This window comes from Patiria miniata, unplaced genomic scaffold (genome assembly GCF_015706575.1).
Source record: "Patiria miniata isolate m_02_andy unplaced genomic scaffold, ASM1570657v1 HiC_scaffold_7, whole genome shotgun sequence".
Lineage (NCBI taxonomy): Eukaryota > Metazoa > Echinodermata > Asteroidea > Valvatida > Asterinidae > Patiria > Patiria miniata.
In genome coordinates, this window is record NW_024037074.1 from 27370873 (window position 1) to 27397080 (window position 26208).

Genomic DNA, 26208 nt, shown 5'->3' on the forward strand with positions numbered 1-26208 from the left:
TGTTAAATTTTGTAAGCAGAATAAATTGGCAATATTAAAAAATCGTGAACAAATCTACTGATGATGTCATCTTGACGTCATTTAAGATATTGTGTACTAGTGTTATTATCTACCCACCCACCAAGTTTCGTGACGATCGGACATTATCTTATATGTGTTTCAAAAAAGCGCATGTTTGATGACGTCATCATGACGTCACACATTTTTCAAAATTTTGCACATATACCTATTGCCTAACAAACCTAATACAAAAAGAATTTTAAATGTAACATATTGGGTTCGTGATATATGGCTTAAAGGTTCAAAACTTCAGAAATCTATATAAAATCACACGATGACGTCATGATGACGTCACCTCAATATTTATTTGTAACACATCCCGGCCTACCCCCATACCAAGTTTCAACCCAATCGGATGTACTGTTCATGAGATATAGGGGCTTAAAATATACAAGTTAACAATGACGTCACGTGTCTAATGATGACGTCATCGTAACAATACTTGGCAGTGCTCATTTTTTTATTGTGGTTTTAGTCTGTACCAAGTTTGGAAAAAATCAGATTAATAAAAGTGTTGAATTTTGTAAGCAGAATAAAATTGGCAATATTAAAAAAATCTTTAAAAATCGACCGATGACGTCATCGTGACGTCATTTAAGATTTTGTGTACTAGTGTTATTATCTACCCACCCACCAAGTTTCAAGACGATCGGACATTCCCTTATATGTTTTTCGAAAAATCGCATTTTTGCTGACGTCATTATGACGTCACACATTTTTCCCAAATTTGTGCATTCATCTAATGCCCAGCTAACCTAATACAAAAAGAATTTTGAATTTATCATATTGCATTAGTGAGATATGGCTTAAAGGTCCAAAACTTCAAAAATCTATATAAAATCACACGATGACGTCATGATGACGTCACCTCAATTTTCGTCTATAACACATCCCGATCCACCTACATACCAAGTTTCAACTCAATCGGACTGACAGTTCTGTAGATATAGGACTTTGTAATATGCATATTAATGATGACGTCACGTGACCCATGATGACGTCATCATGACGTCGCTCGTCCGCACACATCTATGCTGTATGGACTATGTCTATGCAAACTTTGAACGATATGCAACAAAGTTTAAGGGCAAAAGTGGCGTGTAGAATAAACGTGTACAAAGTCTATGGGGTTTTAGGAAAAAAAGAAGAAGAAGAAGAAGAAGAAGAAAGAAAAAAAATCAGAACAAAAAGAAAGGCTTTTTCGCAAAATTGCGAAAAAGCCAAAAAAGAAAAAAAAAACTAGAGCTGTATGTCTGTTTGCAAACAGAACACAGGGCTTTTTCGCATTTTACAAATATTTGTTTCGTTTGTCCTTTTGCAGTCACTTTTCAGAGTACTTCATGCAGTGAAAGGTTGTTCAAAACGCTTAGAATAATTCCTAAAGTATAATTTTATCAAATGATGTCACTTGCCCTGCAATGACGTCATCCTTAAGACCCTTCTCAATGCACATTTTGTCATTGTGATTTTGGTTTGAACCAAGTTTAATGTCAATCCGATGAAAGAAAGTGCAATTTGTGGAAGTAGAATAAAATTATAAATATCTAAAAATTATAAAAACCAAACGATGACGTCATCGTGACGTCACTTTAAACTTTGTATACTAGTACCATTATTTACCTACCCACTAAGTTTCATGACAGCCAGACCTTTCCTTATATGTATTTTGAAAAATCGCATTTTTATGACGTCATAATGATGTCAGATATTGTTTTCAAAATTTTGTGCAAATACCTTTTACCAAATACTTTTTTTTTTTTTACCTATAACACATCCCGGTCTAGCCACATACCAAGTTTCAACCCAATCAGACTTACAGTTCTGTAGATATAGGACTTCATAATATGCACGTAAATTTTCAAAAATCAATAAAAAAAAATAAGGTGATGACGTCATCATGACGTCATAGTCTAGGCATAATTTTTGTATGAGGGTCTTCCTTGGCTGTAACATTGATGACGATTCCAGAAGCAAGTTAAAGAAATGGTGGCTTGAAAACGTGTACAAAGTCAATGGGCTAACACGTGTACAACGTTAACGGGCTAACAAAAATCCCATGCAGAGAAATTGCACCTTTAAATTTGTAATTTGCCTTTGAACTGAAACATTTTTATGAAATATTACTTGATATTCTGACCCTTAGGAATATGTTCAATTGAATGACAGCCCGAAAAAAAAACACGATTTCTCTTTCCTTCTCATAGTAATTCTCGGCTGAAGTTCAGAACTACTCAGTAAGATATCAGTGTTGTATAGGAAAAGACTTGTGGAAAATCCCACTGCAGAAAAACTGCACCTTTAAATACGTAACGTAGGGCTTTTCGGCATGATGATTTTTTATTATACGTCCCTGACTATGCGCATGCATGAACATAAAATCTGTCAAAGTTAGCTGAAAATCGGCTAAAACGGTCACTGTGATGTGGACAGGATTTGACCTCGGCAACACGTGCTCTGCAGGCTGACTGACATACGATGTACATGTATGTGCGTAACGTACGTGTATGTACATATAGGCGTTCTGTGCATGTTTTAGAGCAGAGGTATTGTCAACCTGATCAAAGTTTTAAGCGTGCGCAGGGCATGTTCGAGTTCGCTTATTGCCTCGAAGCCTTGAAATGTTTTAGACCTACCCTTAAATCGACAATTAAAGTAAAAACTAACATAAAAACTGCCATGGTTGATTTTTCAGGAATTTTCAAGTGAAAAAGGGTCTTTTTATTATAACTTCCGGTCTGATGACGTCATTCGCCTAAAACTTCGCACACACCTTTAGTGGGTCAAGGTCATCATATACACTAATATTTAGGCGATTCCAACAAACTTCGCCACAGACATCTATTCAAAATACATTTTTGCTAATTTTCAACCTGTCGCTAGAGGGCACTCGAAGATTGCATGACGTCATTGGTAGATGATTTGAAGAAAACTTTTAGCCAAGAGACTCACACCGTTAAAAGCAAGTTCATATCTATTACCATTTTTAAATAAAAGGCCACTTCCGGTTTTGGCCTTTTTCGACCGGAAGCAAGGGTCACGTGATTTCACGCACACTGAATGAAATAAAGACCTTAACCTACTCTAACACTTGCCGGTAACAGAATGCTGCGGACGCGTACGGTTGATTTCTTATGCATTTTTAAATATTAAAAGTGTCACAATTTAATTGCCTATAAATAGACACCGGATGACGTAATCATGACGTCATCATTACACAATATTGTTTGAATTAGGGTCTTTGCTTGGACAAAGATTGGTGCAAATGAATTACTGGCAAAGAGTCAAAAATGCCCTTTGAAAATCGACAATTTTTTCTAAATTTCTGTGTACAAAGTCTATGGGAGAAATTAAATATTCAAAAATCTATAATAAATCAGTCGATGACGTCACCATGACGTCAATCTTCGGGACACATCTTTGCTATTGTGACTATGCTTATGCAAACTTAGAATGATGTATGACAAAGATTAATGCCAAAAGTGGAGGCCAGAAAAAACGTACACAAAGTCTATGGGGTTTAGGCGACAAAAAGAAGAAAGAAGATGATGAAAAAAAAAAAAAAAAAAAAAGAACAAAAAGAAAGGCTTTTTCGCAAATTTTGCGAAAAAGCCAAAAAAAAAAAAAAAAAGAAAAAAAAAAAACTTTAAGAAAACAATAGCTGTTCCCAATTGAAATTGGGAACAGCTAATGAGGGTTAATACACGTCTCCTTTTCTTTGAAGAACTTAACTCTGAAAGTTTAAATGAGATTGTCTCATCTCGTTTGCTATACAGAAAACAATCCTAGTGTTCATTTTTTCCAGTCTCAGTTTCTTGCAAATCCTTTTTTTTCTTTTCGCTCTCATCTGAATTTGTCTTAATTTCCTTTGTACTTCTGGAGGAATAAACTGAAGCTGAATTATAATGAACAATATCCAACCGAAACTGTTTTTCTTTCTTCATCTCTTTTGGAAAAATATCTGAACAAATCCTTAGTTTTCTTTTTTTTTCTTTGAAACTGATTCGTTTCCTTTCTTTTCCTTTTTTTAGCTGTTTCGGTGTACACGCCGAAAACAGCTCTTGTTTTTGTTATTTTTTTTAGCTGTTCCCAATTTCAATTGGGAACAGCTATTGTTTTCGTTAAAGTTTTTTTTTTCCTTTTTTTTTTTTTTTTTTTTTTTTTTTTTTTTTCTTTTTCCACTTTTCCCATAGGTTGTGTACACGTTTTTATTCTACAAGCCACTTCGGCAATTATTTTAAATCCGATCAACTTTAAACTCAGCATAGTTATTAAGCATCATCTGAGGATGCATGCCGAAACTTTTTGTCATGCTGACGTCATCACGTGATTTATTATAGAATTTTGAATATTTAATTTTTCCCATAGACTTTGTACACAATTTTTTTTTTTTAAATGCCGATTTTCAGAGGGCATTTTCAACTCTTTGCAAGTAATTCATTTACACTAATCTTTGTCCAAGCAAAGACCCTCATTCAAACAACATTGTGTAATGATGACGTCATGATGACGTCATCCGGTGTTTATTTATAAGCAATTTAATAGTGACACTTTTAATTTTTAAAAATGCATAAGAAATCAACCGTACGCGTCCGCAGCATTCTGTTGCCGGCAAGAGGTAGAGTAGGTTCAGGTCTTTATTTCATTCGGTGTGCGTGAAATCAAGTGACCCTTGCTTCCGGTCGAAAAAGGCCAAAACCGGAAGTGGCTTATTATTTGAAAGTGGTAATAGATGTGAACTTGCTTTTAACGGTGTTAGTCTCTTTGCTGATAGTATTCTTCAAACCATCTACCGATGACGTCATGCAATCTTCGAGCGCCCTCTAGCGACAGGTTGAAAATTTTCAAAAATGTATTTTGAATAGATGTCTGTGGCGAAGTTTGTCGGAATCGCCTAAATATTGGTGTATATGATGACCCTGACCCACTTAAGACGTGTGCGAAGTTTAAGGTGAATGACGTCATCAGACCGGAAGTTATAAGGAAAAGACTCTTTTTCCTTAGAAAATTCCTGAAAAATCAACCATGGCAGTTTTTATATTAGTTTTTACTTTAATTGTCTATTTAAGGGTAGGTCTAAAACATATCAAAGCTTTGAAGCAATAAGCAAACTCGGACATGCCCTGCGCACGCTTAAAACTTCAGGTTGACACTACCTCTGCTTTAAAACATGCACAGTCCACAATGTACATGTACATGCACGTACGTTGTACATATCGTAGTCAGTGAGCCCGCGCGCAGCGCACGTGTTGCTGAGGTCAAATCCTGTCCACAGTGACCGTTTAAGCCGATTTCCGGCTAACTTTGACAGATTTTATGTTCATGCATACTCAGGGACGTATTATTGATAAAAACAAATCATAATGCGGAAAAGCCCTATCTTCTGTTGCAAACAGACATAGATCTCTACTTATATGTCTATGGGTCCAACAGATAATCAATATTGGGAACAGCTCTGTGGTTGTTCACAACCACAATTTCTAGTTTTTCCTTTTTTTTTTTTTTAGCTGTTCCCAATTTCAATTGGGAACAGCTATTGTTTTCGTTAAAGTTTTTTTTTTTCCTTTTTTTTTTTCTTTTTTTTTCTTTTTCCACTTTTCCCCATAGGTTTTGTACACGTTTTTATTCTACAAGCCACTTTGGCAATTATTTTAAATCTGATCAACTTTAAACTCAGCATAGTTATTAACCATCATCTGAGGATGTATGCCGAAACTTTTCATCATGCTGACGTCATCACGTGATTTATTATAGAATTTTGAATATTTAATTTTTCCCATAGACTTTGTACACAGAAATTTAAAAAAAATGTCAATTTTCAGAGGGCATTTTGGACTCTTTGCCAGTAATTCATTTACACCAATCTTTGTCCAAGCAAAGACCCTTATTCAAACAACATTGTGTAATGATGACGTCATGATGACGTCATCCGGTGCTTATTTATAGGCAATTAAATTGTTACACTTTTAATATTTAAAAATGCATAAGAAATCAATCGTACGCGTCCGCAGCATTCTGTTGCCAGCAAGTGGTAGAGTAGGTTGAGGTCTATATTTCATTCAGTGTGCGTGAAATCACGTGATCCTTGCTTCCGGTCGAAAAAGGCCAAAACCGGAAGTGGCTTATAATTTGAAAGTGGTAATAGATATGAACTTGCTTTTAACGGTGTTAGTCTCTTGGCTGATAGTATTCTTCAAATCATCTACCGATGACGTCATGCAATCTTCGAGCGCCCTCTAGCGACAGGTTGAAAATTTTCAAAAATGTATATTGAATAGATGTCTGTGGCGAAGTTTGTCGGAATCGCCTAAATATTGGTGTATATGATGACCTTGACCCACTTAAGACGTGTGCGAAGTTTAAGGTGAATGACGTCATCAGACCGGAAGTTATAATGAAAAGACTCTTTTTCCTTAGAAAATTCCTGAAAAATCAACCATGGCAGTTTTTATATTAGTTTTTACCTTAATTGTCTATTTAAGGGTAGGTCTAAAACGTTTCAAACATTCGAGGCAATAAGCAAACTCGGATATGCCCCGCGCACGCTTAAAACTTCAGGTTGACAATACCTCTGCTTTAAAACATGCACAGGACGTCCACAATGTACAGTACATGCACGTATATTGTACGTTGTACATATCGTATGTCAGTCAGCCCGCGCACAGCGCACGTGTTGCTGAGGTCAAATCCTGTCCACAGTGACCGTTTTAGCCGATTTCCGGCTAACTTTGACAGATTTTATGTTCATTCGTAGTGATAGTCAGGGACATTGATTAAAACAAATCATAATGCGGAAAGCCCTATCTTATGTTGCAAACAGACATAGATCTCTACCTATATGTCTATGGGTCCAACAGATAATCAATATTGGGAACAGCTCTGTGGTTGTTCACAACCACAATTTCTAGTTTCCCACTGTTTTTCCCTTAGGATAACACGTGTTTTCGTTCTACAAGTCACTTTTTGCCTTGTTTCAAATCTGATCGACTTCAAACCTGGCACACAGTTAGACTATCATCTGAAGATGTGTGCCGAAACTTTTCGTCATCATGACGTCATCACGTGTCACGTGACGTCATCCTAAAAGAGCATACTTCAAGGCCCTATATCTACAGAACCGGAAGTCCGATTTGGTTCAAACTTGGTATGCAAGTATTCCGGGACGTGTTATAGACGAAAATTGCAGTGACGTCATGATGACGTCATCGTGTGATTTTATATAAATTATTCCATTTTTGGACCTGTTACTCATATCTCATAAACGGAATGTGGTAAATTCGAAATTCTTTTTGTAACAGGTTTGTTAGGTCATAGATAGATGCACAAAATTTCATAAAATGTGTGACGTCATCATGACGTCATCAAAAATGTGATTTTTTTTTTATTCACATATAAGGGTATGTCCGATCTTTATGAAACTTGGTGGGAAGGTAGGTATAGATAACAGCATGCAAAATCTGAAGTGACGTCATCATGACGTCATCATCTGATTTTTTATGAATTTTTCAAATTTTAATATTTTCTTCAAATTTTGCAAAATTATATAAAATATGGTCCGATCGACTTCAAACCTGGCACACACTTAAACAACCATCTGAAGATGTATGCCGAATCATGACGTCATCATGACGTCATCACGTGTCACATGACGTCATCCTAAAGGTGCATACTTTAAGACCCTATATCTACAAAACCGGAGGTCCAATTGGGTTCAAACTTGGTATGCAAGTATTCCGGGACATGTTATAGACAAAAATAGCAGTGATGTCATGATGACGTCATCATGTGATTTTATATAAATTATGCGATTTTTGGACCTTTTACTCAAATCTCATCAATGGAACGTGGTAAATTTAAAATTCTTTTTGTAACATGTTTGTTAGGTGAAAGATAGATGCACAAAATTTCATAAAATGTGTGACGTCATCGTGACGTCATCAAAAACGTGATTTTGTGATTCACATATAAGGGTATGTCTGATCGTTATGAAACTTGGTGGGTAGGTAGGTATAGATAAAAGCATTCAAAATCTGAAGTGACGTGATCATGACAACATCGTCTGAATTTTTATGAATTTTTCAAATTTTAATATTTTCTTCAAATTTTGCAAAAAAAATATGAAATACGGTCCGATTGACTTCAAACCTGGCACACACTTAGACCACCATCTGAAGATTCAGGTCGAATCATGACGTCATCACGTGTCACTTGACATCATCCTAACACTGCATAGTTTAAGTCACTATATCTAGAGAACCTGAGGTCCGGTTGGGTTCAATCTCGGTATGCAGATATTCCAGGAAGTGTTATAGACAAAAATTGCAGTGACGTCTCGATGACGTCATCATAAGATTTTATATGAATTATTCAATTTTTGGACCTTTTAGTCATATCTCATCGATAGAACGTGGTTAATTCAAAATTCTTTTTGGCAAAAGGTTTGTTAGGTCGTAGATAGATACAGGACATTTCAAAAAATGTGTGCCGTCATCTTGACGTCATGAAAAATTGGGTTTGTTTTACATAAGATGGACACTTTTTGTATATAGAATACGCATGTACATGTTCATTCGACCTGGATGAAACCCCTTTACGGCAGTCATTACTAAAACGGTCGAAACAGCTCAGTGTTTGTCCACAAACACATTTCTAGTCTGTTTTTGTTGTCTGTTTTTGGTCGTTGGCGGTTCCTTCTTGGCCTAGTGTTTGGTTCTGGTAATGTCTGCGTTTATGGGTTTACTTCTGGCGGTGTGAAGACAGATCTGGATGTAAATTCTTTGTTTGAAGATAGATCTGGTTGAAGATACGATTGAAGAAGAATGTCTTCTCTCCAGTCGTTCGCGGGTTGTGCATCATCCTGGTGCACGGTTACGTCATCTGTATTGTGTACTATATGCTGTACTCCATTTGTCTCCTCTTCATCTGTTTGAGAAGGACGTAGTCACTAACTACAAAGTTGTGTTGTTTTGTGTTCCTGTTTTCAGCATTCTGTTTCAGCCTTTCCTTGTACTGTTTGTCGCTTTCGTCAATGATGCTGTCCTTGATATTTTGGGTGTGTTTTGCGGGTTTGTGGTCAAGCTTTGTTCTCACCGGTCTGTTCATCAGTGCTTCGTATGGTGTGATGTTAGTTGCTGGGTGCGGCTTTGAGCGGTATCCAATAAGCATCTCCTGGATGATGATGTTTCTGCTTTTCATCTGAAGATGGGCGATTTGCTCTGCTCTGTTCAGCAGCTTCATGAAACTCTCGGCTTCTCCGTTAGCTCTGGCATGGTCTGGTGTGACTTTATAGTGGTAGAATCCCTCTCGCTTGGTGAATTCTGTGAATTCCTTGGAATCGAAAGGGGGCCAATTGTCGCTTTCTTGTCGTCGTGGTGTCCCGTGTGCAGCAAACATCTCCTTCAATTTCTCCATTGTTGGTTTGAACGTCGTTGAGTGGGTAGTCTTGACTTCTGGGTATCTCGTACGTTTATCTACAGCGACTAGGCTGTAGTGACCATCTGGGTACGGTCCTCCGAGGTCTACAGCGATAACTTCCCATGGTTTCTCTGGTATGGGTGTCATCTCGATTGGATATTGCTTATGGTCTTTCGTAGTGACCTGGCATTCGTAGCATTGTCCGAAGAATTTGCTCCACCATACTGTTCATCATTGGAAACCAGTATTTCTCTCGGAGCATCTGCTTGGTCTTCGTCATCCCGAGATGTCCTAAGCTGTGTGCTGCCTAGATGATTTTGTGCTGCAGGCAGTTGGGTATGACGATGCGGTTAAGTCGGAACTTCCAGGCCGTCTGCTTCGTACAGCTCCTGTCGGATTGAATAGAAAGGTGTGATGTCTGGATCCTTTCTGTGACTTTCCCAGTCTTCCGCACGGATTCTCTTGTGTAGTTTGTGGAGCTGTTTGTCATGTTGAGTTTCATCTCTGATTCAGTCGATGATAACTGCATGGTCTGCTTCTATGACTTGTTTTATCATCTTCTCGGTGCTATCCATTCCAGTCTCCGGCAGGGGGTGTCTAGAAAGGAAGTCTAGCGGGTCTGCTTCGTCCTTGCCTGGTTCATAGACAAGTTCAAAGTCGAAGTCTTGCATGTTCATTACCCATTTCTCAATTCTTGGGGGAAGTTTGGCTGTATTCTTGTTGAACATGGGTATCAGGGGTTTGTGAGCGGTGATGATGCGGAATTTGGGTGTACCGTGAAGATAGATGCCCACTTTTCGCCCTCTGGGCAGCTAGAGCTTTTTTTCAGTCTGGCTGTATCTCTTCTCTGCTTGTGTCATTGTGCGGCTGATGAAGTGTACTGGTTGAAGTCCTTTGGGAGTCTCTTGGAAGAGTCCAGCTGATAGACCTTGATAAACGCTTGCTTCAGCTTGCACTGTGGTTGGCAGTTTTGGGTTGAAGTACGCCTTGGTATCTTCATTGGTGATACTGTCCTTCAGCTTCTCGAAGGCTGTGTTCTCTTCTGGTCCCCATTTGAACTTGCTGTCTTTGTGTGTCAGCTCTCTCAGCGGTGCTGTCAGTGATGTACATCTAGGGATGAATTTGGAGAGATATCCAATCATGCCTAAAAACTTCTCACGGCTTCTTTGGACTCTGGGGGCTTGCTCTCTTTGACTGCTCGAACTTTGTCGGATGTTGGCTTGAGTCAATCCTTTGTGAACTTGTAGCCGTAGAACTCAATCTCCTCAACTCCGAACTGGCATTTGTCACGGTTGAAGGTAACACCAAAGTCAACTGCTCTTTGCAAGACTGCTTGCAATGCTTTGACGTGTTCTTCGATGTTACGGCCTCCCGAGAGGAAGTCGTCTAGCTGGTTAAGGCACTTTGGGATGTCCCCTAAGATTTTGAAGATAGTGTCATCGAAGATATCTTGGGATGATTTGGCACCGAATATTAATCGTCTTGGACGAAGATTGCCCCAAGGTGTGCTGAAGGTTGCTACGCCTCTCGATTCTAGGTCTAGTAGGAGCTGGTGATAGCCCTGTTTCATGTCAAGTTTAGAGAAGACTTTGCAGTCATCGTCAACCATAGGCCCTTGGGTGATCCTGTTCCTCTCCATGAATTTGTTTGGAACGCGTAGATCGACGCTAGCTCTGATCATGTGTGGTTGTAGCTCATCTCTCACCGTCTGTCCAAATCGTGTATTAAGTTGCAACACGAGTGGGGAACACCATGTCACTGGCTCGCCTGGGGAAACTTCCTAAAAAATGCCTTCCTTGATGCACTGGTCTTACCATTCTTTTAATGGTTTCTGGAGGTAGTATGCTACGGGTCTTGGTTTCTGGCCTACCAGTGCTGCTTCTGGCTTCATGTTGAATTTTGCGAAGATGTCTGTGTCGCTCTTGACATCTCGAATCAGGCCGATACCCTGAAATACCTTTTTGTATTTCTCGATGACTTTCTGTGTCTGTTGGCGAGCTGTGGCGGTGTTGCTGACTGATTTGACAGTCTGGGTTTTCTCTAGAATTCGAAGGTCGTTTATTTCTGCAAGGAAGCTTTCTGGTTGGAGTTTCATCATCCCCAGTTCAATGAGGGTTTTTGCTGATAAGTGGAGGCGAGTAAATTCTGCCTTTGACAACAACAAACTTTGTTGCTGCTCCACGTGTGTCATTTCTGACGATCGTCTGGAACTCCCCTTTTACAGGTAAGTCGCTCTGCAAGGTGTGTAGTTTGATATGGCTTGCCTGTAGTGTTTGTGGATTGCTCAATCTGTGCTGCAGTGCCTTGTGTTGGTGTTCGTCCATGATGTTTACCTCTGCTCCGCTGTCTGGCTCAATCCGCACATCAACGTTGTCAATGCAGACTGTGACTGTGCTGTCGTCATGGATGTTTTTTTTGCGATTCCCCGCAATTGCTTCAGGTGTTTGACTGCCTCGTCAAAGAATTCGTCATCAGAAGAAGTTTGATCGTCTTCTTCCATGCTCGTCTTTTTGACGCGATTCCCACGCTTCTCGGGTTTAACATTTTTTTATTTTTATTTTTTTTTTTGGGGGGGGGGGCAGGCTGACTGGGCTGGGCTCTGCTTTCTTCACGGGGTCGGTCGGCTCGGAAAACGAATGCAAAGTGATTCCACTTCTGGAATTTGTTGCATTTCTTGCCGCAGGCTGGGCAGTTTTTGCCTTGTGGGTGGGTGTCGGTCAGTTCACAGTAGGCGCACGGTGGTGATTTATGGAATTTGGGCTTTCCATAATGCCCACCTGTGGATTTCTTCTGTCGTGATGATTGCTGATATCCCACCTTGGCTACATTGCTTGCTACGTCATCAGGGGGTCTCATGGTTTTGCTAGATCAGGTGCTCTAGAATTCGGTCATCACGAGTGTCTCCAAACTCACATTGAATGGCCTTTTCCCTTAGCCTAGCTGCATAAGCCATGCTGGTTTCTTGGGGTGTGGGTCTCATCTTCAGGAACAGGTATCTGGCATGAAGGTTTTTTTTTCTTTGGGGTATAGTAACCGTTCAGTTGTGTCTTCAGCTTCTCATAAACATCATCCACATCCCCTGGATTGGGTAAGGTTTTCTTCAGTCTGGCGATTTCTTTGCCACCATAAATGATCAGGGCGTCCTTTTTGTCGATGGGGCTGCTAATTTTGAAGTAGCAAAATTCTCTCTCTATGCCCTCTAGCCATTCTTCCCAAGCTTTTCCAGTTGATATTTGGTCATCAGGGCGAGTAAATGGTTGACTCTTCAAGTTTCTGGTTTCAGTTGCAACAGTTATCGGTACAGGTTGATGTCCTGATCCCGTGGTCATGCTGTTACTACAACAAAAGTACACGATGTCAATGTCAATTTTCGCCACAAATTCACTCCTTTTTCTTCATTAGTTTCTGCTTTACTAGGTATTCATTTGCTAACCCAGGCATCAGAGGTTTATTCTGTTTATCTCATCGCCAATGTAATGTTCAATGCTTTGTTATTATCTGATCTCATACTGACACAGACACGATTTATGTTGTTCTGATGCATACATGTGCCATGTTGCAATGCATAACAAAATACATTACATGTGGGCTTGCTGTGATTGAAGCATTTAAGTAGAATAATATTGGCTGATCATTGAATCATTTAAATGATATAATGAGGGTTATTACAATAACCTGATCCAAAAAAAAAATCAGTGAGATCAACCCATTCCCGTCTTTCATTTCTCGTTTTTGCCCTGTTGATTCAAACTTTTTCTCTTCAGACAAAACAAAAGTAGTGATGTGTTTACCTGTTTCCGTCAATTACTCTAATTGCATTAAAACGTATGCTTAAGTTGGTCATAAAGAACGGATACAGGAAATATGGACCACTCTAGCAATGATATGGATACTCTCAATAGACCCTGGGAATTCACTGAGCGTGCAACTGGGATTCACATTGATCGAAACAGTCATATTTCTTTAATGTTGATATGTTGATTTTTTTTTATTTTACCGTTGTAACAGAATGTCATCAATTTAAAAAAAAAGGTTCTAAGAATCACTCCGTTAATTACAGATGGTGACTGATGCTAAAACCAATTATTTTTAAAAATCATTGAACGTTCCTTTTGGTTTGGCATGAACGTGTCTGTCCCATGTTGCAAGTTTCTTACTTTTGGATAACACTTTGAACAAAATAATCCACCCAAATTAAGTTATTATTGAATAATAATAATAATAATACAAATATAACAAAAAAAACATGATTGTTAAAATATAACGCACTATTTGGTCAGAAGCAACACGATTCTCAAGAATCTCTTTTAGGTGATCACTTCGATGGCTTCAGCGAAGTAAGTGGGCCAGGAATTCCGTTCATTGGGAACTTTAAAACGGAAACATTTTCGAACTTCATCAGTTGTGATATGAAATGGTCACACACTTCACACACTAACATTCATTTTGTTTTAACCACGGCAAATCGCATGTTTATTTTTCCTATGCGATTCCGCAAGTTTCCCTGACCTCAACATTTTTCTAATATTTATGTATTGTATCCTTATTTTTTCTTTACAGATGAAGATCTGCGTGGCAACCATTCTGTCAATCGCCCTCCTTCTGGGAAACTCTGTTAAGCTCCAAGCTTCCGATACTGGGCCGGTTCCCTCGGACGGTCCTGCGTCCCCAACGTGTCAAATGTGCTGCCAAGGACCTGCTGCCACACCCGGAATACCAGGTCTGCCTGGGCCGTACGGTCAGCCGGGGTCAAAGGGTGCTGTGGGTGAGCCAGGTCAAAAAGGGGAGATTGGCCCGATCGGACCTATGGGTGAGCGGGGAGCATTTGGCAATCCTGGGCCTAAAGGCGACGATGCGATAGGCCTGACTGGCAAGATAGGTCCGAGAGGTCCACCAGGTTCAGCTGGAGGAATTGGGCAAACCGGTGTCAAAGGTCAAAAGGGTGAGCCAGGGGAGACACCAGGCGACTCCAACCAGCGGGTGGCATTTACTGTGACGAGGACGAGCTCTACTGATACCTCTTCGAGTCACAACACCCGTTTGCCTTTTCAGGAGACCAAGACACTTCTGCCAGGTACCAACTTTGATCTAGAAACAGGTGCATTCACTGGTAATGTGCCGGGCACCTATGTGTTTCATTTTTCTGTGCTGAAATATTATAATACTGGCTCACTCTACATTCATTTGAGGAAAAATAGCGACTATGTTGTCACTGGCAATAGCAATGATCCAAGTCATTATGAGCAGGTGTCTGGGAGCGCGGTGCTGGTTCTGCAGCAGGGAGACGTGGTGTATCTCACGATGCATGGTATGGCGTATGGTGATACACAATTTCCCTACAACTCATTTAGCGGCTTCCTCCTCTACCCCAAATAAACAAATATCAACCATATAATCACCCATCGCTCAAACATCTTTCCAAAATATTATGAATGAATATGTTAAATTTTATTTTTTTTTCAAGCTACACAATGCTGTTTTTATTTCGAAAATGTATTTAGAGCATATACACAGGCGTGGATTTATGACAAGAAAGAGTACTTAGTAATAAGAAATTTAAAAAGATAATCTCAAAACCTTATATTACAAAATTGTTAGCATGTTCATCCAATAATTTAAGAAGTAGCAGAGTTGTCATTGAAAAAAGGCCTTTACATTATATTAATCTTTTGTGAGAACAGGGCAAAAACAACAGTGGCTATCAAGCATAAAATGACATATTTTCAACCAAGAATGTTATTATAATTATACCAATTATTAACGATGCATTGTGCACTGTTATTGTAACCAAATAGCATATTGTTCAAAAACATGAAGTTTACGATACTGAAATTGGTTCCCAGAAGTGTTGATAATTTTCTCATGCATATCGTACTATTTTAACTAGCACCTGAAAGGTGCAACACAAAGTCACCTTATAATTATAAAATGTATCAAATATATTTTGTTAGATTTGTTTTCATATTATACGCTATGTTTTGACAATCTAATTCACAGGAAACTAAAGTACAAAGACGTTTTGACTGTTTAATTTCGATTGTGATCGTCTGTCCTTGTTATTAACAATGAAATTCTACTTAAACTCACTAGGAAAAAAAATAACAAGCACTTATGTTTACTCTGTTGACTATTAAAATCATAATCGCTATGATATTAAATGATAGCAGAAAAAGTCAGTAATTTACTTTAAAATGTTGTGGTATTTTTTTTTATTTTTAAATTATTGTCTTGCAAGTCAGGATGATCACATATGCGCTGAGTTTTAAAGGTCAACTTAAGACTGGTTGGGGATAGGTTTTAGAAGATTGGCGGAGGATGGGTGGGATTCGACGTTCGGGTGGGGGTTGAGTTTGGGTGGGGGTTGAAGAGTGAGGAAGTTGGGGGTTAATGGTTGTGGGGTTTCAGGTAGGGGTCAGGACAGGTTGGTGTTAAGGGAAGGAGGGAGCAAGCCCACGTCCCTCCAAGAAAAAAAACTGTTTTAGTTGTCTACTTATCTAGTTTCCCTACACTGATTCTTCGCATTTGAACAAAATTCAGCGCATTTGAACAAAATCATATTGGAATTTGCGCTTTATAAATGAATAAATTATTACTATTATTATTCTTGAAATCTTAATGGACAGAAAAAAACACAGAGAGGCCACTCTAGTGTACAATTAGTTCCCCCCCCCCACCGCTTTTCAAATTTGCAACACCTAACGGAAGCCTATTTACTTTTACTCCCGCCTACTTCTTCCTCACCAAATGGGGTTCTTAATCTACCAAATAGGGGCAGTCGAAGATCCGGTTGGATTGGGTTTTAGGTGTGATGAATGCTGAAGGCTGGAGCGTTTATGATTGATTGTTGGTTTTGAAAAGATCGTGAAAAAAATGAGGCTCAATGTGATTAAAGTTGTGCTAGAGTAAAGAGTCCCTTTTCATCCCAGCATGCACAAAGGATTATTAGGGGCAGGGGCGTCACGAGAGGTTTGGGAATTGTTAGGGTGCCAAAAATGGTCAGCGAAACATTAAAAGTTGTGTCTATGTTGCACAGCTCCCCCTGTTGTTTGCATAGAAAGGTCACAATGGAAAGCTGCATTGTTAAACGGTGGCCAGCCCAAGTCGCTATGACAACAAGCGCCCCTTGTCTGAAAAAAAAGGGTTAATTTTAACTGTTTAACTTAGTGTCGGATGGGATCTAGCCCCCACCTCTATGTTTTTTTTTACTTCCCACAGGCGGTTTATTTGCAGAAGAATATAAAAAATGTTGTGCATTTCTGCTAGTCAATGTCTCACGAAAGCTTATAGTCAAACACTAGCCCCGCCCACGGTTAGGAGAGGATAGAAGCCTGTTAAATTAATTTTCCATCAGAAATGTCAGGCTTGTCGGGCTTTATCAGAGGATGCAGGGTCTTACCAAAGTAATTTGAAAATTCGTTTCCGTTCATTTTTTTTAATCGGTGTGATTGAGACCTCTGTCTGAGGCTTCCCCCATCCCCAATTCCACAACCCCCAGCACACACATCCAAAAATGGGGGGATATTTTGTTTTAATACAAACATACCTTGGTACAAGCCTGGGCCCATTGATATGACCTAGGTAGCTTGAGGACTTTGTGGGATGGAAGATAAGGTCCGGAAATGAATCACGTAGAGCGGCTTGAGAGGTAGTGGGGTTGGCTTAATTCAAAATATACCCATGGTATATTATGAAATAGTGCTAGAAGAATCTTTATCACCTACACATTTCATCTAGGTATGTAGTAGAGTCTATAACCTGTACCTGCTCGTCAGCGCAGTCCTTCGGTCTCATTTGAAATCACACGATATTCAAATGAGTTTTGGCAAAGAATTCCTGTGTCTTTTGGCTGGTCTTCAGTGACTGTACTTGTGAAAAACTTGTGACTGGTCTTGTGGTAAAATTGTGACTGGATTTATGATGAAATCAACTACGTCCCTGATGTAATCACCACTAACCCCGAGCCCAACCAGCTAAAATCAACCCAACCCCACATAAGGAAGAAGAGGTGGCGTGTTTTAAATCAAAAGCCCAAAAAAACACCCTGAACCGGCTCAATAAATATTGCCACAAGATATTCAAGTTCTTCGTCAGTCACTGCCGGAAACCTAGTAACGTTACTCGTACTAGTATATTTCTGTGTGTCACGGACACAGGGTTGAAATAGTGCGGTGCCAACACTCTTTAACGTGTCTTTACTGCAGTAGTTACAAGGACTAACAGACTGGTTCCGCAAATTTTACATGTCACAGACTACATGTCTACGAGGCGGGTTCCAGAGAAAATTTTTGGTGCCGCACGGCATCGAGCTGGCTACTCATCGGGAAGACGTCACCTGGCATGGGCGCGTATCATTTTTACTTCCCGGACACGCGGAGAAATCGGCCATTGACGCACTTTAATTTGAACATAAATATTTATGAGGTGTAGTATAATACTACATGACGGACATATAAGTATTCACTGGGCGGCTCTTTGCATATTATGCGAAGCAGAACACTCATAATTTGCCGCAGGGTAGCACAGCAGTTTTAAGCCCAATAGCATAAAGCTTTATTTTCAGATTAAAGTATAGGGTAGGGGAGGGGTACGAAATTTTATCATCTCCGGTTTCCGCCCGGCGGTTTAGTATTCCGCCAAGGTGGAAGAGTAATCAGTCGGGAAGAAATAGGGCGGAAAACTATTCAGCCCAGGTGGATAACTATTCAGCCCAGGTGGATTACTATTTCGCCCGGGCGGAATACTAATAAAACAGCCCGGTTGGAATAGTAACCCGCCCGGGCGAAATAGCAATCAGCCCAGACAGAATAGTTGGCGGAGATCATTTCTGGTTGTGTCCTAAATACGCTTCCGCACCTAACTATATAGCTTGACCAAACATGCGTAAACAATAACCAACCAACTGTAGATGGGTCTACATGAGCCACAGTCTGGGCAGCTGCCATAGTTAATGCTTATATTTTGTTTCATATGAAAAAGGGACACGTTCGTGAGATTGGGTGGGCCTATCATTTTAACAGTCAATAAAAAAAAATCAAAATAAAGCTGTTTGACACAACTCGGGGTTTTTACACTAACATTTCATAACACTTAACATATTGAATACATTAAACAAAATACCTAAGGAAAACGTCAAACATTTCCCGTGCTGAATTTTATTCGAATGCGTAAATTAATCGAAATTGCAGGACAACCCACGACAATTAATATTTCAAAACGGACACTAATCCAGAATTCGAAGTATCAAAGTTTGGCAAACACGAAACAACCCCCCCCCCCCAAAAAAAAATGGTTACCGTCTGGAAAGCAAAAAAAATCCACCCCCCCCCAAACACACAAAAATGTTTATGCATTTCGTTAGGCATCAAATGATACTAGCAATAAGTTTTATATGTGTCATTTTCTTTGATTTGTGACTGATATTAACTATGTAAAAGGTTGTATAACAAATGTTGATATGCCTGCTCGACCTAAAGTATGTATGTAATTTACGAGCATAAGGGTTTTAATTATCATTGAAGAATTGATGTAATTTGTGTCATTACTCTGAGTATTACATTAAAGTGTCAACAGTACGTTAATATATATTTTCCTCTGCTCATCAATGTATACAACAGTGTAAAATATAGCTCTTAAAATGCAAAGCAACATAATACAGCCTTTGCAGTCTGTTCATGTTTAAAATGAAAGACATACCAAGCAGACCCATTATCCCCATTGCAGGTTAAATACACCAATAAAGACAAACTAATTAAAATCTTTTTCAATCAATTAACAACTCTATTCTAGCAACTGTGTAGAATTTCAATGGGTTGCCAGTGTAACACTTAACATTGAATAACACTGGACATATTGAATACATTTTGTTTAAATATTTAGCTGTTTCAAGATAAACCTCAACATTTCTTTTTTTTTCAAATTGATGCAAAACCAGAATTTTAACAATCAAAAGTTGGAAAACGCGAAACACCCCTCAAAAATGTATTACGGTACATTGAATAGGACAAAACAAACATTGTTTCCGCATTTCATTAGGTATACAATGCCACTAGCAATAGGTTTTATATAAGTCATTCGTTTTCTTTGGTCGGTGACTGAGATTAATCATGTAAAATATTGTATTAAAAATGTTGATATGCCTGTTTGAGCTTAAGTATGGATGCAATTTAGAGACATGGCGGACTTAATTATCGTTAATTGCTGTAGTTTGTGTCATTACTCTGAGTATTACAATAAAGTGTACACAGCATCTAATTTCTATCAAATTAAATGGATAGTAATGCGAAAATTAATATATCACATGCACCTGACAAATCGTGTAGATGTTGGTTCACACTGCTCCAAGTGTTCAAAATCTGACTATAACGTCAGTAATACATTTTGGGGGCATAAAGAACACTGGAATCGATGTGAAGATGCAGTCGCTTCGTACGGTGCACTCGTTCGTTAACACAATTCTTTAATATTTTCATCCGCTCATTAATGTATTCAACTCAAAACAGTGAAAAATATAGCTGATCAAAATGCAAAGCAACATATAATATTTAAAACAGCCTGAGCAGTGTTTTTGATTACATACAAACAGATCCCGTATTCCACATTACTGATTAGAATACACCAATAAAGAACACACTATAAAAAGAACCACTTCACCAATCAATTAACAGTTCTATCTGCGTAGAATTTCAATATCAATACGTGTGCTCAAGGCGGCAATAATAAGGGGCTGAGATTATTTAGATATTTCACATAATGTATTGTTTAATGCAAGTAGGTGGTTGAAGAAAAACATCGATAACACTAAATGCTTATATTTTCTATATCACTAATGACTCAAGTAGTGTTTGGTAGAGGATGGGTATAGTTTCAACATGCTTTACGGAATCCAAGATCAGCTACAACTGAGTTAAAATGTAACGTAAAAAGTAACTTTTGGAAAAGGTTGTTTGCTTTGTCTTCTCCTTTAAGAACAAGAGAAACATGAATAAAGAATATGGGAAGGTGAATATCAAGTCCAAGCATTGCTTCTCACTTGAATTTGAATAACTGTGAGACTAATAATCGTGGTATAAAGGTTCGGTCCACTTATCCCATGGGCGTTGCCTCACAGAACATCAGCTGCAGCTGCGGAAGCTGTTGCCAATAATGAGGCTTAGCGGTAGAGGGAGGGATTGAACACCACGCGGCCTGCAACATTCCTTCCATAACGCTGTAACAACAAAAAAACATCATTCATGTATTAAAATAAACAAGTCTTGGAATTAGAGGTACATCATTCAATATTTGAATGTGAATGTTTCGATCCTGTGAACTTACCGCTTCGTCTTCTCGGTAACGTTCCAGTTCCTCGTTCCCAGTCACCAAGTATGGTCGGATGAATAATTCTGGCTGGTTCTGCAGAGTCTGTGTGTCACATCAAAAGAATAATTAGGCTTGTTGTTAAGGCTATACCTGTGACATTGTCAATGGGGAGCGCTGATAAAATCTTACAAGCACACTTCCTATTAGTGTACAAATGCCCCCTTCTCACGACAATTTGTATTTTATTTTATTTTATTTTATATTTTTTGGGGGGCGCTGAGACAATTCGCATGTGACGTCAAATTCTAACATTGGCTACTGCCATTTATGATTTTTTAAGGGGAATTTTTTTTTTGGGGGGGGGGAGGCTGGACAAAATGTCCCCCCCCCCGGAACTGCGCTCGCGTCGAGCAGAGCTTTGTGTGGAAATGAGATGGTGGAAAGGTTGAAGGCATTAGGCAACAAGAGCTGTTAAATCACTGTGTCAAAATTGAATAAATAGTGTAATGAAAAGGATGTCTTCTTTCTTTAAATTAAGCCATTTCACATGCCCGGAATACCAGTTACCCTTTTCTACAAACTTGGCTCAGTAAAGGTTTTTACCCTTGACAGAATAACAATGAATGCTCAGTCATCCGTGGCCACAGACACCCAATCAAGGTATCATTGGAAAGAGGACACATTGATGTTTCATATGATGTTTAACTTAATTGTAAATATACACCCTGTAAAATCCAGGGACCCATGGGAGATCAATCCTGAAAAAAAGGACTGAATGGGCCACCCAGTATAAAGAAGAAATAAATAAAATTAAAAATAATGAACACAATTTTTGTATATTTGTTTCTGGATCTAATTTCAAGCAAGGGAGTCTTATTTAAAGGAGCATCAATCCCCATAATTGAGTGACTTCAAGTCCCATGTATATTACAATAGGGTCACATTTATTGCTCATCCTGGGAGAGAACATTTTAACCAGCTTTACCTGCAAGTAAGGGGACTGGCTCATGACATGAGCGAGACGATTCATCCGCCTTTCTTCTCCACGGTAGTCAGCTGCACTGTAGCCCTCTTCAGAGGGCAATCTGCACTCTCCAAAATCGATGGGTCCCCTACTAGCTTGGAACTGTCTGGTTGACTGGCGGTTGATTTGATCCTTAACGTATTGGCGCCTCATTAGCATGCAAAAACACAGAACTAATCCTGATATCGCCAACAGGAGAACAACACAACCGACTATGATGAGAACTGTAGCTAGAGAAGATACATCACCACCTGCAGCAGCACAAATAGTGCAACAGAGCTGAATTCAACAGATTTCTGTTATAGGATAAATCCTTCAGATTGTGGAAAGAAACACAGTTGAGCTCAAACTCTTTTGTTTCGTTTTCTTTTCTTTTTTACAAAATATAGTCATGACGTCACTTCCGTATTGCATACTCTACATACATTTACCAGCAAACCTCTCTACGTTGGTATTTGACTTATTTTCATGAGAGAACAATTTGGAGTTAATTGCTACAGATAAAATCTGCACCAAGGGTCTGTTATCAATCTTACAAAAAGGCATTGGCTGTCAACTAAACCTTTTTAGGACCATTATGATGAAAAAAGGGGTTGGTAATGGACATTAATTGTAAATGGAAGTACCTCCTGAGGCGACCGTTGTGGTTGTCTCTGCTGGTGTTGAAGTTGGTATTTGAATCTCGCACCGGTCTCCGGTAAATGATGCAGGGCAACTAAAACACATAAAAGTTTTGAAAAATGTATCTAAACATGCCAACACGCCTTCAACAATATTATCTCAACAAACGGATATTTCCCCGTAAGATTTTCCCCTCCAGCTCTATTCACTCTTGATGTGGGTCAAGCTAAAAATTAAAAAAACATAAACGGACAGGAAAGGAGGAATCGCACCATTCCCGTCTAAGATCATGGATACGTGATATTTACGAACTTAACACTCTGCGTACAAGAATATCAGCTCAAATAGTCGATATCGTAATTCTCAATAACTGATAATCGACAAATCCATTTATATATTATTCATCAGTGTATCTAATCATTTGAAACGAGGCACACGGAAGTGTGTTGGGCTGATGCCCAAATTAAAAAAAATCTACATTCAGCTCTGGAGCTCTCTTCATTGTTCCATTTCTAAGTAATTAATAAATACTCAAAGAACTCAGGCACTCTTCTGCCCACTTGTCATGTTCTGCTTTGTATTGTAATATACCCCGATCCTTTCATATAATCCTAGCTCCGCCCCTGACATTACCTGCAAGTTCGCCGAGGGGAGAAGTCTGACCTCTCGCATACTCCGCCATTCAAGCAATCATCTCGAGTGCAGTCTGATAACAACGCTAATACGGCAAAATCAATAGAGTGTAATTTACTGCATTGAAAACAAAAGGCATTTCATTAATAATCCACTTGAGGGTTTTTGTTTAAATAAACCGCACTGACAATGTCTTCAATAGAGCCTGGAAGTTGACCACTGGTGGCGCGCTTCCGGACAGCTGGAAAAGGAAAATTAGAATTTAAAGTCCGAATGTTTAAATGTATTCTTTTTAAAATATATATATATTTTTTTATTTATTTTTTTAAGAAAATCACCTTCGCAAAGTCCTAAGTAAAGTTGTTACTAGCAACTCAATTTATGGAAACTGAAAAATCTAGTATGGAAACTGTAAAATACATGTGGACTACAAGAACTAGGTGTTCTTGCACAAAGATAAATAATTGTGTGGCGGTCATTTTGGTACAAACTAAAACTTAAATAGGAGACTAAAATGTCTTTTGGGATAAACGTTTTTTTTTAATAAACTTGAAGGACTAACTCTCATTTACAAACAAATCTAAAGTGACCGTTGATGAGCCCGATTAAATCTCGAGTCCATCGGATGTAGGTACTTAAATCTCCGCGTCGTTATCATTTTTTATTATCACGCAAGTACGCGATGTGAAAACAAACGAGATCGAACAAAATAAAAGGTACGAAAAACCAGATGTGAAAGTTCGTATGTCAAAGCTCAAAGACAAAATTGCGTACTTTCAGGCTCTATATATTGACCACCTTTAACTGGGCGGATGGTCGCAGAGATTGCATTTTTGATTGAGGAAGTTTCCCGGTCTATCAAAATGTTCCTTTAACTCATAACTACTTGTTATAAAGAATCCATACAGTGCTGGGGCAGTTGGGGGCATTACTGAAAGTGACTGGCTAGTGGCTGGGCGGTTTGGGGCCGTACAGGAACTAATGCACTGACAAGGCTTACTTGTATTTATGTTACTGACAGAGTTGGGGAGGAGAGGTATGTCCTCAACACCGTCGTTTAGTGTGTCGCCGGCTGCTATGACATTGCTGATGACATTCACCGAGGGTTGTTGCCCTTGTAATGCTAGTGCCACGTGTGTAACTACACTGCCTTCTTCAAAGCTCAAAACGTGTACCGCAGTCACACGGTCGGTGGAACTATCTCCCCGAAGTTTGTTAACGATCTGCATAATGAAGCAGAAACATATTAAGATAGTGAAGAGACGAGATAATTGCAACTGTAAAAGTCACCTGTGACATAAGTGCGTTCCCACGCGCTTTTTTTTCAAAATTCACCTAGGATATAGATTTTTCGTCATTATTGTTGTTGCTGTCGTTGTTGTTGTTTATTTTTATATTGCTATTTTCCTAGTACTCCAGAGATATGTAAAAAAAAATAATTGGGCACTTTTTCATAAAAGCATAAAAATATTACACAGGTATTGATATTTAGGACACAAGTAATCGTTCAGATCTGGAGCCATCGCTATCACATTTTAGAGGCGAGGCAACCATGTTGAAATGGGGGGGGGGTACTCAATGGGCCCACTAGTGTAATAATATTTCATGATCTGTGGCCGTGTTTTTAAAATATGTGTGTTGCCGGTAACCTGTCGTGCGACTTCATTGGGTGGCACAAACGACTTCTACATAGGTCAATTTCCCAATGTTTGCAATTTGTTTGGTCAAAAAGCTATTTGGGGACAATTAAATGTTTGTTCCATTGCAACAACATGCTACTTAACAAAAACCTATAGGCTACCCCTCATGCTTTGGTTTAGCCGGGGGCACAGAAAGTCGTCGCTCTCTCCCCCGTTCCTTCTGAAGAGATGAGGCCGGTTTTAATTGAAATAAATTGTAAAAGTCACTTGTGATATTGAAGATGCGTTCCCGCACTATTTTCAAGTTTCACCTTGGAAAACAAGATTTGTTGTCATTTTATTATCCAAAACCTTCATTTGCAGATACAAACCTTACTTTTCTGAAAGGCAAAGATAAGTCCTAAAACAAAATTCGAAACAAGGGCCTTGTTTACTTATTACTTGGCGTTGACTCTCTCGCTTCGCGTAGGAAGCAGATGATCTACTCGTGAATAATCCAACTATTGAACCTTTTTCATCTCAAGGAATATGATTGGTTGTAGAGATGTTTTCTGCATTCAAGTGGGCAGCGACACACGTTTGAGGTTCATTTCCAAAGATGTATTCACGAATAAATATTAATGGAATAAATGAATGGTATATTACCGCTGAAGTAACCCTTCTGGCTAGTTTTTTCCTTGCAGCGGATGTTGGGTTGTTGTAGGCACTAAAGAAAGGCAGGTTTAATGTCATGACAAATTGGAGTGACCGGCGTTCTGAAAAGAAGAAAATACACGACAAATTGTGTTTTTCAATACATTTCAACATTCGGTCGTGAAGTAATTGAATTAAGTAACTCTTTCGGGGAGGGGGGGGGGAACTGAGAAAATTTCATATTTTGATCATGGATTGGTATAATGTAAAAATGTGTGATCTCACTCACCCACAATGCCAATGACATAGTCAGAGGGTTTTGGAACACCCAGTTGCCTATAATTAAATACATATTTTAATAGTGGTCACGGGGAGGGAGAGGGAAGAGAGGAAAGCTAGCTTTGATCAACGTGCTGAACACACTCTCTGTCCACAACCAGCTTATGCTTGGTGTTCTTAAGCCAACAGCACCCGTGCTTTTAGGCACATTGAAATTTCGGGGACGGGAAATGGTACCCAACATGAAAAATTACTTGCCTCGCTGCTTTAATTTCCTTTCCAAAAGTTTGCTTTGTTCATACAGCATTGTAAGTATCTTTACTTCGAGTGGCATGGACATTGAGAAAACCCAGTATTTGCAGTATTTCATAGGTCCCAGGCTTTAATCCTAGGGCACAGGCTTACGTGTGCATGAATCATCACTGTTAGTGAAGAATCCTTCATAACCATTGCATTGGCATGAGAAGCCCTCAACGTTGGCAGCCGGTTGACAGAACTTCCCTGCAATATCTGAGCATGGCGGGTTGTCTGACAAACACGGATTGACATCTGAAAAAAATAACATAACAGCAAGTTGGTGAGGCTGTTATTGTGATGTCAATGCCAGTA

General features: G+C 39.1%; 3 protein-coding genes across 3 annotated transcripts in view; 1 reads left to right on the forward strand and 2 right to left on the reverse strand.

Annotated features, from left to right (window-relative positions):
• Positions 1–8946: 8946 nt before the first annotated feature.
• On the reverse strand, positions 8947–9618 carry LOC119745072 (uncharacterized protein K02A2.6-like). The gene has a single exon (XM_038221295.1). The coding sequence runs from the start codon at positions 9616–9618 to the stop codon at positions 8947–8949; it is 672 nt and encodes a 223-aa protein (XP_038077223.1).
• Positions 9619–14031: 4413 nt separating this feature from the next.
• LOC119744534 (complement C1q subcomponent subunit B-like) lies at positions 14032–15523 on the forward strand. The gene has a single exon (XM_038220501.1). The coding sequence runs from the start codon at positions 14032–14034 to the stop codon at positions 14845–14847; it is 816 nt and encodes a 271-aa protein (XP_038076429.1). The 3' UTR covers positions 14848–15523.
• Positions 15524–20620: 5097 nt separating this feature from the next.
• The window catches only part of LOC119745073 (fibrillin-2-like), a 42563-nt gene continuing 36975 nt past the window's right edge, over positions 20621–26208 (reverse strand). The window contains exons 44-51 of the mRNA XM_038221296.1: positions 26005–26148; positions 25333–25442; positions 24048–24270; positions 23048–23132; positions 22420–22508; positions 21755–22044; positions 20785–20871; positions 20621–20677 (exon numbers count right to left, since the gene is read on the reverse strand). Coding sequence (XP_038077224.1) covers positions 20621–20677; positions 20785–20871; positions 21755–22044; positions 22420–22508; positions 23048–23132; positions 24048–24270; positions 25333–25442; positions 26005–26148 — 1085 coding nt within the window. The remainder of the gene's footprint in view (positions 20678–20784; positions 20872–21754; positions 22045–22419; positions 22509–23047; positions 23133–24047; positions 24271–25332; positions 25443–26004; positions 26149–26208) is intronic.